Source organism: Myotis brandtii, unplaced genomic scaffold (assembly GCF_000412655.1).
Source record: "Myotis brandtii unplaced genomic scaffold, ASM41265v1 scaffold247, whole genome shotgun sequence".
Lineage (NCBI taxonomy): Eukaryota > Metazoa > Chordata > Mammalia > Chiroptera > Vespertilionidae > Myotis > Myotis brandtii.
The window spans coordinates 2,856,242-2,868,075 of NW_005359352.1; the positions used below are offsets into that span (position 1 = coordinate 2,856,242).

Genomic DNA, 11,834 nt, shown 5'->3' on the forward strand with positions numbered 1-11,834 from the left:
TTCCTCCCCCCTCCTCTCCCCTCCCTGCCTCTTGCCCTCCCCGCCACCTGCCCACCTGGAGTGCTCCCTGGTCCCAGGCTTCTCCTCAGTGGAACTGACTCCAGGACCAGCCCCCAGGTCCTGGAGGTCAGAGGTGCCCTGACCCCCCTCTGCTCTGTTGCCAGCCCTGCTCATAAGGGAAGTCAGGCCATCCCTGGCGGTAGGAACAGGAGTCTGCAGAAGCTCATGTCGCTTTCCTGACACCTTCTCCTCTCTCCCGTTTATGGCCCGAGAAGCCACGAGTGAAGGCGTCCCAGCCGTCGCTCCTCGTGGGCACAGCACCCCGTGCTGGGCCGTCTCCTCGCCTCTCACATGGCCGGTCCCCTCCGGGGCCGGTGTCGAAACCTTTGCAAAACTGTCTGAAATCATTTACAAATTGGTCAGGAAAACAAGAGGTGAAACGCGGTAAGCAGGTTCTGTGGGAGGAGGGAGACGGCGCCAGGACGCCCCTTACATCTTCCTACTTTCAAACGTCTCCTCTGCAGAGCACGGGTGACACTGGTTAATCAGGCCACAGAGGCTTCCGCGCGGTTCTGGGCGCATCACCTGCATGTGGCGCGTGCCCCCCCACAGCCTGGTCTCCTGCGTCGCCATCTTCTGCCCTCTCTGCCTGCCCCTCCCGCTGGCAGCCGCCACGTTCTCCGCCCGTGCGTTTCCCCGTTCGCTTGTCCTGTTGTTCACTTGTCGCTCTCTGTGTGAACCCACCTGTGAGTGAGACCCGGCGGCTCTGTCCTTGCCGTGCGACTTACCTCCCGTAGCAGTGCCCCGTCTCGCCGCCGTGTGGCTGCAAGTGGAGGGATTCCGTCCTTTCTGAGGGGGATGCCACGTGTGTCCGAACCACGTCTTCGGTCTCCAACCAGCGTCCACGGACCCGGGTTGTCCCATGCGTGGCTGCCGTAAATAATGGTGCAGTGAGAGGTTGACAGAGAAGAAAATAAACTGAAAGAATAGTATTTTAGAACCAGGTACTTAGAAACAAGAGGCAAAGGCAAGAAACAGATTTGGGGGAACAAGAAGAGAGAAGATACAGAGTGGCCCCAAGTGTGAGAAATTGGAGAAAATTCCAGGATCACACGGGTTGCAAATGAGGCGTGGAGTCTTGTCATTTCTCCTGATGAGAATTATAAAGCACTTTCTCGCCTGACCGGCGGGGCTCAGGGGTTGAGCGGCGACCTATGGACCAGGAGGTCAGGGTTCGATTCCCATCAGGGCACAGGCCCAGGTTGTGGGCTCGATCCCCAGTGGGGGGCGTGCAGGAGGCAGCTGGTCCATGATTCTCTCTCATCACTGATGTTTCTCTCTCTCCCTCTCCCTTCCTCTCTGAGATCAATAAAAATGTATTAAGAATACTTCCTCTGTGAGACAGAATAGAGCTTCAAAAAATGACAGACCCACAAACATAGCGAAGAGAAAACGCACTGAAAATAGGAACCAACCTCCGCTAATGGAGCTCGTGGCCCTGGGACCCTCTCTCCTGGCCCGGCCCCTGCCTCTCCGGCTGCTGGCTCTCACCCCCAGCTCTGGAGAACCCGCCTGCTTCCCACTGCCACAGCCTCTTCTCCGTGTAACTCAAACCGCTGTAAACCCCGTGTGGACAGAGAGCTGAGCCCTGTCACCGAGTCCCTGTGGCTTTCGTAGCCTCGCCCGCAGGGCCCTGAGGCTCAGGGCAGGCTCGCTGGGACCGAGAGCGTCCGCAGACCTGTCAGAGCAGAGCTCGCCGGGTGGGTTGGGTGCCCCTCCACCGCCCCTTCCCATCTGCCCTTGGGAGCCTGGCCTGGCACAGCTGCTGGTGAGCAGGGTCGTGTGGCCGCAGAGGGGCCATGGGGTGGGCGGACCGCCCGGCTCTGCCCAGTGCAGTCCAGTTGGTTCCCGGTGTTAGGAAATTGGCGTTGTCCGGCCAGCCCTCCGCAGGAGCCCCTCCTGCCCTCCCGCCCGTCCCACCCGTGGGCCCCAGTCAGCAAGCTTCCCGGGGACTCACTATTTCCTCCAGGCCAGCTGGGCTGGTCGCAGGTGCCTTCTCACGCTTAGAGGCAGGGGGCGCTGTGGAGGGCACTCCTTCCCACACCTCTCAGCAGCCCCCAGGGCCAGAGGGAGCCCGGCCACAGCCCCCACGAGTCTTTAAACCCGTGTCTCACATATAATGTCACTCACTGCCCAGAGCTCAGCTCAGTCGGTCCCAGGTGAGTACCCCGCCGCCCCGCCCCATCCCAGCGTCCCAGCGCGGGTGGGTCTCGCATGCCGAACCTGAGAGTCGGGGGGAATGCCCGCAGGCCGAGTGTCAGTCCCGGGGACAGGAGGTCCGGGGTGGTGTCCGTTGCCGAGCGGCTGCACAGTCACCTTCTGTATTTTTTCTTGCATGGGTCCTCGAGTCACTTCCAATTGGCCTGCGGCTCCCAGCTTTGTTAGCGCCCCTGCTGCTGGACTGCATGTGCTCCGCAGCAGTGTCCCCGGACACCCCGTAAATGAGGGACGGCAGCATGCGCTAGGTACGTGTGGCCCCGCGGGAGCTCTTCCTGGCACCCGGACGCCGTGCAGGGGCGGCAGCTGAGTGTGGCAACTGGGGCCCGAGTAGGCTCCCCCTCCACCCCCCACCCCGACAGCCAGGCTGCGGGCCCACACCGGTGCCGTGGAGGCTGAGAATGAGGGGCTGCATGAGCATGAACAGCAGCGCCCCCCGGACAGCCAGGCCCGCCCTGGGGTCCCGCAGCGTGGACAGAGCAGGCCAGACTCCGTCTGGGCTCCCTTTGAGGCCAGAGCCCTAGAGCCCTGGTCGCCGACCTGACACACGCCAGGGCAGCACCCCCTCCAGGGCACCTGGGGCCCCAGGTGGGGGGCGGGCAGAGGGGGTTCACACGGGACGTGTCAGAGCTGAGCCGATGCTGACCCAAGCCTCCAAGTCAAAATTTGCACCTCCTGGCACACACCCTGCTCACCAGGCTTGAGCGATGCACGCACCCTCCAGGGACTTCGCAGAACGTGCGGTTGCCCTGGTTCACCCTGCACGGCGCTCGGGGGGCCGCAGGGACCGACTGCGAAGCCCTTGGCCCACCAGATGCCCCTCTGCACCTGCTGCCCCGGCCACAGCCCCGTCGCGCCCCTCAAACCACAGCGCTGACTTTCTCCCGCGCGATGACCCTTCCGCTCTAACAACCTGAGCCTGTTCCAATGTCACCTGAATCACCACGTAGCATGTTTAACTGATGCTGAAGGTACTTTTAGAATTCTTTTCCGTGTGTGTGTTTGTTCTTGGTGTAATTTTAAAAGAAAGGACTTAGAGCCAGAAGAGAAAGGTGGGGAAGGGCAGTCTTCCCCCCGGCTCTGCGGCCACAGGGGTGCTGTCCGAGGTGGTGTGTGGTTTTCAGAGCCGTGGGCACCGCAGCCCACGAGGCACAGCCCCACCCGAGTTCAGGCAGGAGGAGGTGGGAGGGGCACAGAGCAACAGGCTGGAAGTGAGTTTCAGAAGGAGACAGAGTTCCGTGTCTCACAGGCTGAAACATAACCCAAGGCTTCGTCTTTCCTTGAGTCTCCGGGAATATGTGTAAGAAACTGGGCAGAAGTGAGGCACTTGCTCCCGAGCGGCCTGCGTTCTCTCTGGGGAGAGCGCTGTGGAGGAGCCGCATAGAGATCGGGGTGTGAGGGTGTCCCACAAAAAGGTGTGCACACACTTTGAATAATTATGGAGGCAGTTTTTAATTAAAATACACAATATTCTCAAACTTGAGCTCTCAGCTGTTAAAGTGTGTATACATTTTTTGGGACACCCTGTATTTTTATTTTTTACTTCTCTGTGTTTATTTTTTTTCTTAATTATGTGACCAAAAACATCAAAAAATACATTTCTAGAGTTATATCTCTTTAGGCAAAAAAAAAAAAAAAAAAGCTTTTGAATTGAACTTTTTATATAAATTGGGCAAAGGCTTTTATATATGAAGCCTGAATCACTCCAGTTCACTAATGGATTTTGCTACCATCAACAAGGCTTAATTTTACATTTTTATGACTTATTTGAAACTTGAGGGCAGTAAGAAAAAAAATGATACTTTTTCATCTTTTGTGTTTTACTTATTAAGTTCCCTCACTAGAGTGGCCGTGAAAGAAAGGAACAGAAAGACTGTTAAACGAGTTCTGAAATGCCCCCAAGAGCATTCACGTCATCATCCCAGCATCTAGGAACTGTTTTTCTGTATGTTTCGGCCCCTGTGCTCAGAGTCAGGGCAGGTGTGCGGGTGTCCCTGTGGGGTCTGGTCAGTGGGCTGGGCGGCTGCACGGACGGACCAGCCCAGACCCGCAAGCACATGGCGGTGCTCGGCTCTGTGTGCGAGACGTGGCGTTTCCCTTCATGCTCCAGCCTCTCACCTAACACAGCTGTGGCTCAAGTCCTCACGTTGATCGTGGAGGCACGGGGCTGACCCCCCTGGAGGAGGCACCCGGATGTTCTCATGGGTAATTAAGCGGTGATGTGACCTCAGCGGGCGGTGTGACTAACAGTTGGCATTGCTGTCACCCCATGTCCGGGCTGTGGCTTGTGATGGAGAAACAGCACAAGTGTAGGTTGCAAGTCTCGCTCAAGGACACCAGAGGCAAGCCCCTGTGTCGGCGGCGCTGTGTGCAGGCTGCGGGCAGGGCGTCGTGGCGGTGTGGCTCGGTGCAGAGGTAGTGAGTTCTTCTCTGACGGTGAGGAGTGTGTGTCATGACCTCCGTGTCAGGGTGATCATGATGATCCTAGATGGGTCCCAGTAGAACCTGGCTTTTGGTGGCAAATGTGTAGAGGCAGCTGTGAGCAGGAGGCACTCTGAGAGGCCTGGGCCCGGTCTCCGGCGTCTCAGATCTGCCGCCGCCGCAGGAGAAGGGCTGGCTCAGGACATCAGAACTCCAAGCTGTGAGTGGCCCTGCCTTTCCTTTTTAGATTTGGCCCAGATATCGCAAAATTTAAACACATTTAAAACTATTTTATTATGACCTTTCCATCACCATTCTTAAATGTCTATACAAGACCAGTGTTTCCAGCCAGATGATAACACATGGTACCCAAAACTCTTTTCTTTCCGTTTTACTGAAACCCTGGGGCAAATGCAACATCACATCTCAGGCGTGGATCCAACCTGTTTTTGTCGTGAAGTTCTCCACGAGGGGGCCAGGGTGGATGCTCAGATCATCCGTGTGCCTCCTCAGTGGTTTTACCAGTAGTCCCCGTGGAGTGGAAGAGACGGAACATGTGGAGCGGGTGTTGTACTTAACACACCCTTATATATAGGGGCTTAAAATAGACTCGGTGCCACTGTCGTGGCAACGCCTGGCAGCGAGGAGGGCGCTGAGTGGCGGGCCCTTCCCGGGCCTCCGACACGCCAACGTGAGAACCTGTGCCTGCCTGGCAGGCAGTTTCCATAGAAACCAGTCAGCCTCCTCTGCCATTTCGAACCCAAGCCGAGCGGTGCACGCTGCTGCCACGCTTTGTCTACGGGATTCGGATCCCGCACAGCCGCCCCTCCTGGAGGGGACGTGTGCCCGGCTGGGTGGTGCTCATGGCTTTTGTAGCTGTTATCAGGGGCCCTGGGGCTGGCCCCACCTGAGCACCAACACCCCTTTTGTTAGATGGACAGTCACTTCCTCATTCACCGAGGGAAGAAAACAGAATTTTGAATGTTGAGATTTCTTAGCTAGGAAATTCGCATGTAGCTTTGAGTTTCAAAAGCCTTACAGTCTTGAACAGTAACACACAGGTGAACAGGCAGGGCTGTTAGAAAAAAAGGAGTTTTGGGAAACCATTCTGGGCCGCCTGGCGTGGCCCCGGAGCGCAGAAGGGGGCTGTGCTGGGGACTCGGACGTGGCCAGTGCAGGGAGGAGGGGGGAGGGGCCCCTGCGTCCCGGGAGCTGCTGGCACCCCCCTGCCCCCTCTGCACTGAGGTCAGACTGGGGCCAGCCTGGTGAGGAGGAGGAGTCCTGGCCACTTGGCAGTCCCACCCTCCTTCTGCCCCCGCCCCCCCACCTCCCGCAGCCCCGCAGCCAGCAGGGGGCAGGCCAGCTGCCTAACTGGAGACGCTGGAGATAGAAACAGACCTTTTCAGAAAGCAAGGCCTCTTTCTAGGAATGAAAGCTCCAAAAATGAGCCAAATCGGTGTTTTGTTTTTATGGTGATAAAGGCATTTTAAATGCCTCTTTCTTAAATCACACGATGCATTTGTAAATGGCTTCATCACATAGAAACGACTATGAAAGCCTTTTTATAATTAGTCAAACCTGACTTTCATGTGTAGGGTTTTGGTTGTAATGCCTCACTTTAAACTTGAACAGAATGATGTCACTCTCCTCCTGCCGCATAAAGAGCAGCATATGAAACTGTCTACTCGTGTTAAAATGAATAAATTTTAAATAAATTTTCACTAAGTTCTTAAGTTAGGAAAAATTTAGGATTTTTTTTAAAGCGAAAAGCAAGGCCAAGTGTGTGTCCCTGCCGGTGGGAAGATTCCTGCTTCCGGTACGTTTCCCATGGAAACTCCTGCGGACCCGCTCCTGTCAGACAGCCTCATGCTGCAGGGTCCCTCCCGGGGCTCTGGGCTCGCCGTCCAGGAGGCGCCATTGGACAGCACAGCTGTCCAGCCATCACTCAGGCAGTGACCACTTGGCCGTGACAGAACAGTCTTGTGACCAGACAGAAACAGCTGCCACCTGGACAGCAGTCGAGGCGGCAGTCAGATCTCCGGCTGTTTCGACCCTGATCCTGCTTTAACCTCTCATTGCTTCTCACTGTCCTACTTTAAAGATCCCACCCCCACCCCCCCACCCCCGTGCCCACCAGCAACTTCTCTGCGCCCCTCACTGTCACTCTGTAATTCTCCGACAGCACACGCTATAGCTTAAGCTTGAACTTCAGGACAATATGGCAGCTACCAATTTCTACACCCTCAGACCTAGACTTATGTTTCCTCTCTTGGGGCTAAAGGAGAATTTGACAGCTTCTAATACCAAAAATCGTTGATACATCCAACTGGCAAAGGATGGCGTTCCCAGCGCTGAACGCAGCCCAGGCTCACGTGTCTCCCCTCCACTCCCCACGCTCGTCTGACCGCGAGGACGTCCGTCTGTGCCCAGGTCATGCACTGGTCTCAGCACCCGGACCAGGGAGGCGCCCTGAGTGGGAGGCACACCTGATCCCTTAGAACAGCGGTTCTCAACCTGTGGGTCGCGACCCCTTTGGCGGCCGAACGACCCTTTCACAGGGGTCGCCTCAGACCATCCTGCATATCAGATATTTACATGACGATGCATAACAGTAGCAAGATTACAGTTATGAAGTAGCAACGAAAATAATTTTATGGTTGGGTCACAACATGAGGAACTGCATTTAAAGGGCCGGAAGGTTGAGAACCGCTGCCTTAGAAGCAGTGGGCATCTGTCCAGTATTTAAAATTTGTGACTTTTGTCCTCAGTTTTTACATTTCTGGCAGGAACAAATGCAGCTGAAATGGCTTAAAGGGAAAATGTCTTTGCAGAACTGTCTGTTTATTCTTGGGAGGGCGTACTTAGGAAGTGATTTGGAGGAGAATCGCTAAAACGTTATCAGCGCTCTCCCCCATAGTGCAAGGCAGTGTGGTGGAGAAGAGTGGACGGCCTGGCTCGGAGGTGAGGCAGAGGCAGTAGGTGCCGGAGCCAATCGAAGCGCCTTGGCTGCCTTGGCCCGGATGCTCCATGGTCAGCTAAAAGGAACAAGGATGTTCAGGTAGATCTACCTGCCCAGTGGTCTGATAAGTGGAGCTCACCCCAGGGCCAGGGCCGGGTGCTGCCGCACTGGCATCGGCTGACCAATTAGGAGCGTGGAGCACCGTGTCCTGGGCCTGGCGGTTTAGACCCCTGGGCACACATGCCTGAGGGAGAGCCTTGCTGCAGGTGTGCGCTGGGTGCTGCCAGGCCTGTGGTGCCCGCCTGCAGCGGCTCCAGGGACGGGGCGGCCGGGTCCTGGAGGGGACGCTGCAGCAGCCAAGGGCCACGCTTCGGGCCCGAGTCCCAGGCAGGTGCTGGGCATCAGGGCCCCTGGAGAGCGTCGCTGGGGGTGGTGTCTGTGGTGGTGGGTGAGCCAGGTCCACGCAGCCGGAGCCGCGCTGCAGGCCCTCACCTGGGAGCGTGCGCATTAAGGGAGCTCGCTTTCTGGAGAAATAAGAAGGTTATTGTCCAGGGGGTTTCATTCCTTTCAAGTAAATTGCCCTGTTTGTGTGTTTAATCATAGGTGCCCCACCCCTGGCTGCGACGGCTCTGGGCACATTACCGGCAACTACGCTTCCCATCGAAGGTACGTGGGGCACTGTGCTCCCCTTGAAACCGTCCTTTCTTGTCCCCCTCCTGCCGGGATCCTGCTGCCGGTCCTGGCACCCGCTGACCCCACTGGTACATGGTCACACGAGCAGCAGTGCCCTGCGGGGCTACTCAGAGAGCGAGCGCCCCTGGGGCAGCCCAGCCCCCGGCAGAGCTCTCTCTGCAGCTGGCTCCACCCACAGCAGCTCTAAAGACAGCAGTAGTGCGTGTCCTTAACTGAGAGAGAAGATCCAGGAAGACTTAAGACCCCTGAGGACAGTCCCTGTGGGGCAGGCTCTCTGACACCCTCACAATTCAGATTGGAGCCACAGGCTGCACAGTCCTGTCAGCCGGGCCGCAGAGCCGACCCCACAGAAATGCTGAAGCTCACACGTCACGTGCGGTCACTCCCCAGGAGGAGGCAGCGTCCACACGTGGCACAGAGCGGCCGTCCCGAGGAGCAACCACCATCTGGGCGAGCCGACACTCGTCCACATCCTGTGAGCGCCCACTAGGCCAGGCCTGTGCCGGGAGCAGATTGAAAGAGGCTTTGGTGCGATGTCGGCGCAGGGTGGGCCTCGGCCCCGTGGTGGGTGCAAGAACCTCCTACCGTGTTCACGGGAACAAGCCAGCGCGGAAGGACCAGGTCTTTCTGAACGGAGGCCGTCGGGTGAAGGACAGCAGGGCCGCAACTAAACAATGGACAGCAGTGCGGCAGCGCCCACTCACCACAGCTCAGCAGGACGGGGCTGTCTGGCAGCCGAGCCTTCTGCTTGAGTGCCCCCTGCCCCCCGAAACAGAGAGTCAGGACGCCAGAGGCACGCCCGCCGCCCACACCGCCCACTGCCCTCCAGGGGAAGGTCGTTTGCACAGAGCCGTGGGGCTGGTCGGCAGGTCAGAGGTCAAGCCCTGCAGCCACCCAGTGACCACACCGGGGGATGCTCGCTGGCTGGCACAGCTTGTTTCCTCGCCAGGTCCTACTGCCACCCCCGGGCTCCTGGGGTCCGCCTGGCGCTGCCCACATCATGGGCTGGAGAACTCATTGCTGTGGGAGCCACTGCAGGTGCTGAGCAGGTGCTGCTGTGACAGCCGGAGGTGTCCACCGACGTCACCAGTGCTGCGGCCCCCGCCACGGGCCGGCGTCAGGACCAGCCTCCTTGCGCTGAGCTGGTTCACCAGGCGTCTTAACGGAGAACCTCAGGGTCACCTCCAGAAAGCGTAGCCAGCGTCAGGTCATTGGTTTAGAGCAAATGCAGTAAAACTAGACCTAAAACTCCAGCTAAATGTAAAAAGTCAAGCAGGCGAGTTGCTGCAGCAGCAACACCCGAATCAACGCGCTCTGAGGACCAGGGGGACCGTGTGGTGGCGCCGCGGGTACAAGCACACGGAGGAGCTGCAGGGAAACGGGGTGTGAGTCCTGCTAAACGCGTGGCGGGGAACTTGGCCTCCAGGACACGTAGCCCAAGTCTAGGAGGCCAGGCGGGCTTTCCACACAGAGAAGGTGGGTGAGAGACGGACTGAAAGGGCCTTTGGCGCAATGTCCGCTCCGCGCTAGGCCAGGCCTCCCAAAGCACACATCAGCGTGAAGGGCGACAGCCAGGGGACAGAGCGGGTGCCGGTCAGTGAGGGGAGAGAGGCTCTGGGGCAGCTGGACGGGAGGCAGGAAGGGCCACGGCCTCAGATTCCCGGTGGGACAGAAGCCCCCTAACAGGACGGGTTAATTCTGTTCAAGTCACTGCTCGAGGGCCCCCTGTGGCCCCTGCAGGTCCGCAGAGGAGGGAGAGGGGTGAGCGGCAGAGTCTCCTTCACGCCCATGTGGACGCACTGACGAAAGAGAATCACGCTGTTCGGAAAGGACGGGCAGCCTCATCGGAGAGCCGCTCCTCGGGAGCCTGAGGGACACTGGAGCCCACGGCCGCCCAGAGGCAGAGCTGCCCCTCCCAGCACACAGCGCCCACGGCTCCCTCGGCTCCCGCGGCTCCTGCGGCTCCCGTGGCTGAGGCATGAACTCCCACCTCACTCAAACCAGAGTGACTTTGCTGGGTTTAACTTTGGACCCTAAAGACGGAATCACAAACACAGACCCCCTCTGGGAGAAGGTCGAGGTCCCTGAGCACTGTCTCTGCCCACACCTGGCGGGCCTCCTGGGCTCCTTTCGCCTCCAGCTGACACGGGCCTGCTCGCTCTGGAGTGCAGGCGAGGAAGCTGAGGCTCGGGGGAGAGAAGGGCCTGTCCTGGGCACCCCTCCCAGCGTCCGCCTCCGAGCCACTGCCCACCGTGAAACGGCAGATGGTCTCCAGCTGCTGGTTCTGCAGGGCGCTCCATGCTGGGTGGGCAGTGAGCAGCGGGTTTTCATTTCCACATTTTAAGCAAAAAAACAGGAGTCTTTAAATGTTGATCAATGCTTAGTTTTGCTTTTCTGGGGGTTCCGGCTCTCAGTTGGAGGTAGGAAAGCTCTCTAGTTTCCATCAGCATGGAAATCAGCAAGAAGTAAGTCATCTGGAGAGAGCCACCAGCCTGAGCGTTAAAATGCCGCCCGCCCGTGAGAACAGGCCCCGCGCTGCGGGCCGGTGGCATTCAGTGCCGGCAGTGCCGGCGCTAGGCTGCCACCCCTGCAGGAGGGATGCTTGGAGGGCACAGAGGGGCTGCGCCGGGAGGACCCAGGTTTTGTTTTCATGCGGGAAGCGGGGCTCTGGAGAGAATGCAGTCATGGAGCCGAGGCTGGTGCGGGGGCGTGCTGACCTCGTGCTTCTCCTCAGCCTTTCAGGGTGCCCGCGAGCCAAGAAGAGCGGCATCCGGATAGCGCAGAGCAAGGAGGACAAGGAAGACCAGGAGCCCATCAGGTGTGCGTGCGGGGGGGCGGGGCCACAGGGCACGTGCGGGGAGCAGGTGAGAGTCGGGGGGGAGGACACGCTTTGGGATGTCAATCAACTGCAAGGTCAGATCATTTAAACCCAAACCAAATCGGATGTCTAAGTTGTAGTTGATGTAACAGGCGAATACCCATCAGTTTGATGTTCTGAGTAACTAAGCTGCGAAGCGTCCCTCTTCCCGGGGGCAAAACACAGTCTATTCACGGGAAAGGCAGGTTCATGGAAGTAGAGGAAGGTATTGAACAGGATCAGGGTGAGCACTGTGCTGGCATCTGGCTCGTGGAATCATGTAGCTACATCCACTCTCAGCTGGACCGAGGCTCCTGGCATGTGGGGCCGGAGCCAGAGCGTCCGCCCTCCCACTCACCCAGGCCTTTGCCCAGAACCGGCACCCGGGTCTCAAAAATCCATATGATAAACCTGGTGCTGTCTCCGTGAGATTTTAACCCACTCAGTGCCTTTGCAAAAATTGTTGTTAAAATAAAAATTAATTAAAATAAAAACTATTAAAATAAATTAAAATGTATCAAAATAAATAGGCAATGCAAATTATATAGCATTAAAACTTTACTGTTGTAAGAAAAAATGCAGGCCAAACCCACAGCCTGGGGCCTGTGAGGAGCCGTGAGCTCGCCC

At 57.8% G+C, this 11,834-nt stretch overlaps 1 protein-coding gene across 13 annotated transcripts in view; it reads left to right on the top strand.

Moving 5' to 3' along the window:
- The window catches only part of MYT1L (myelin transcription factor 1-like), a 305,434-nt gene that overhangs the window by 282,564 nt on the left and 11,036 nt on the right, over positions 1-11,834 (top strand). For all 13 annotated transcript variants that reach the window (XM_014540575.1, XM_005867251.2, XM_014540567.1 and 10 more), the window contains 2 exons: positions 8,261-8,323; positions 11,085-11,168. In XM_014540575.1, coding sequence (XP_014396061.1) covers positions 8,261-8,323; positions 11,085-11,168 — 147 coding nt within the window. The remainder of the gene's footprint in view (positions 1-8,260; positions 8,324-11,084; positions 11,169-11,834) is intronic.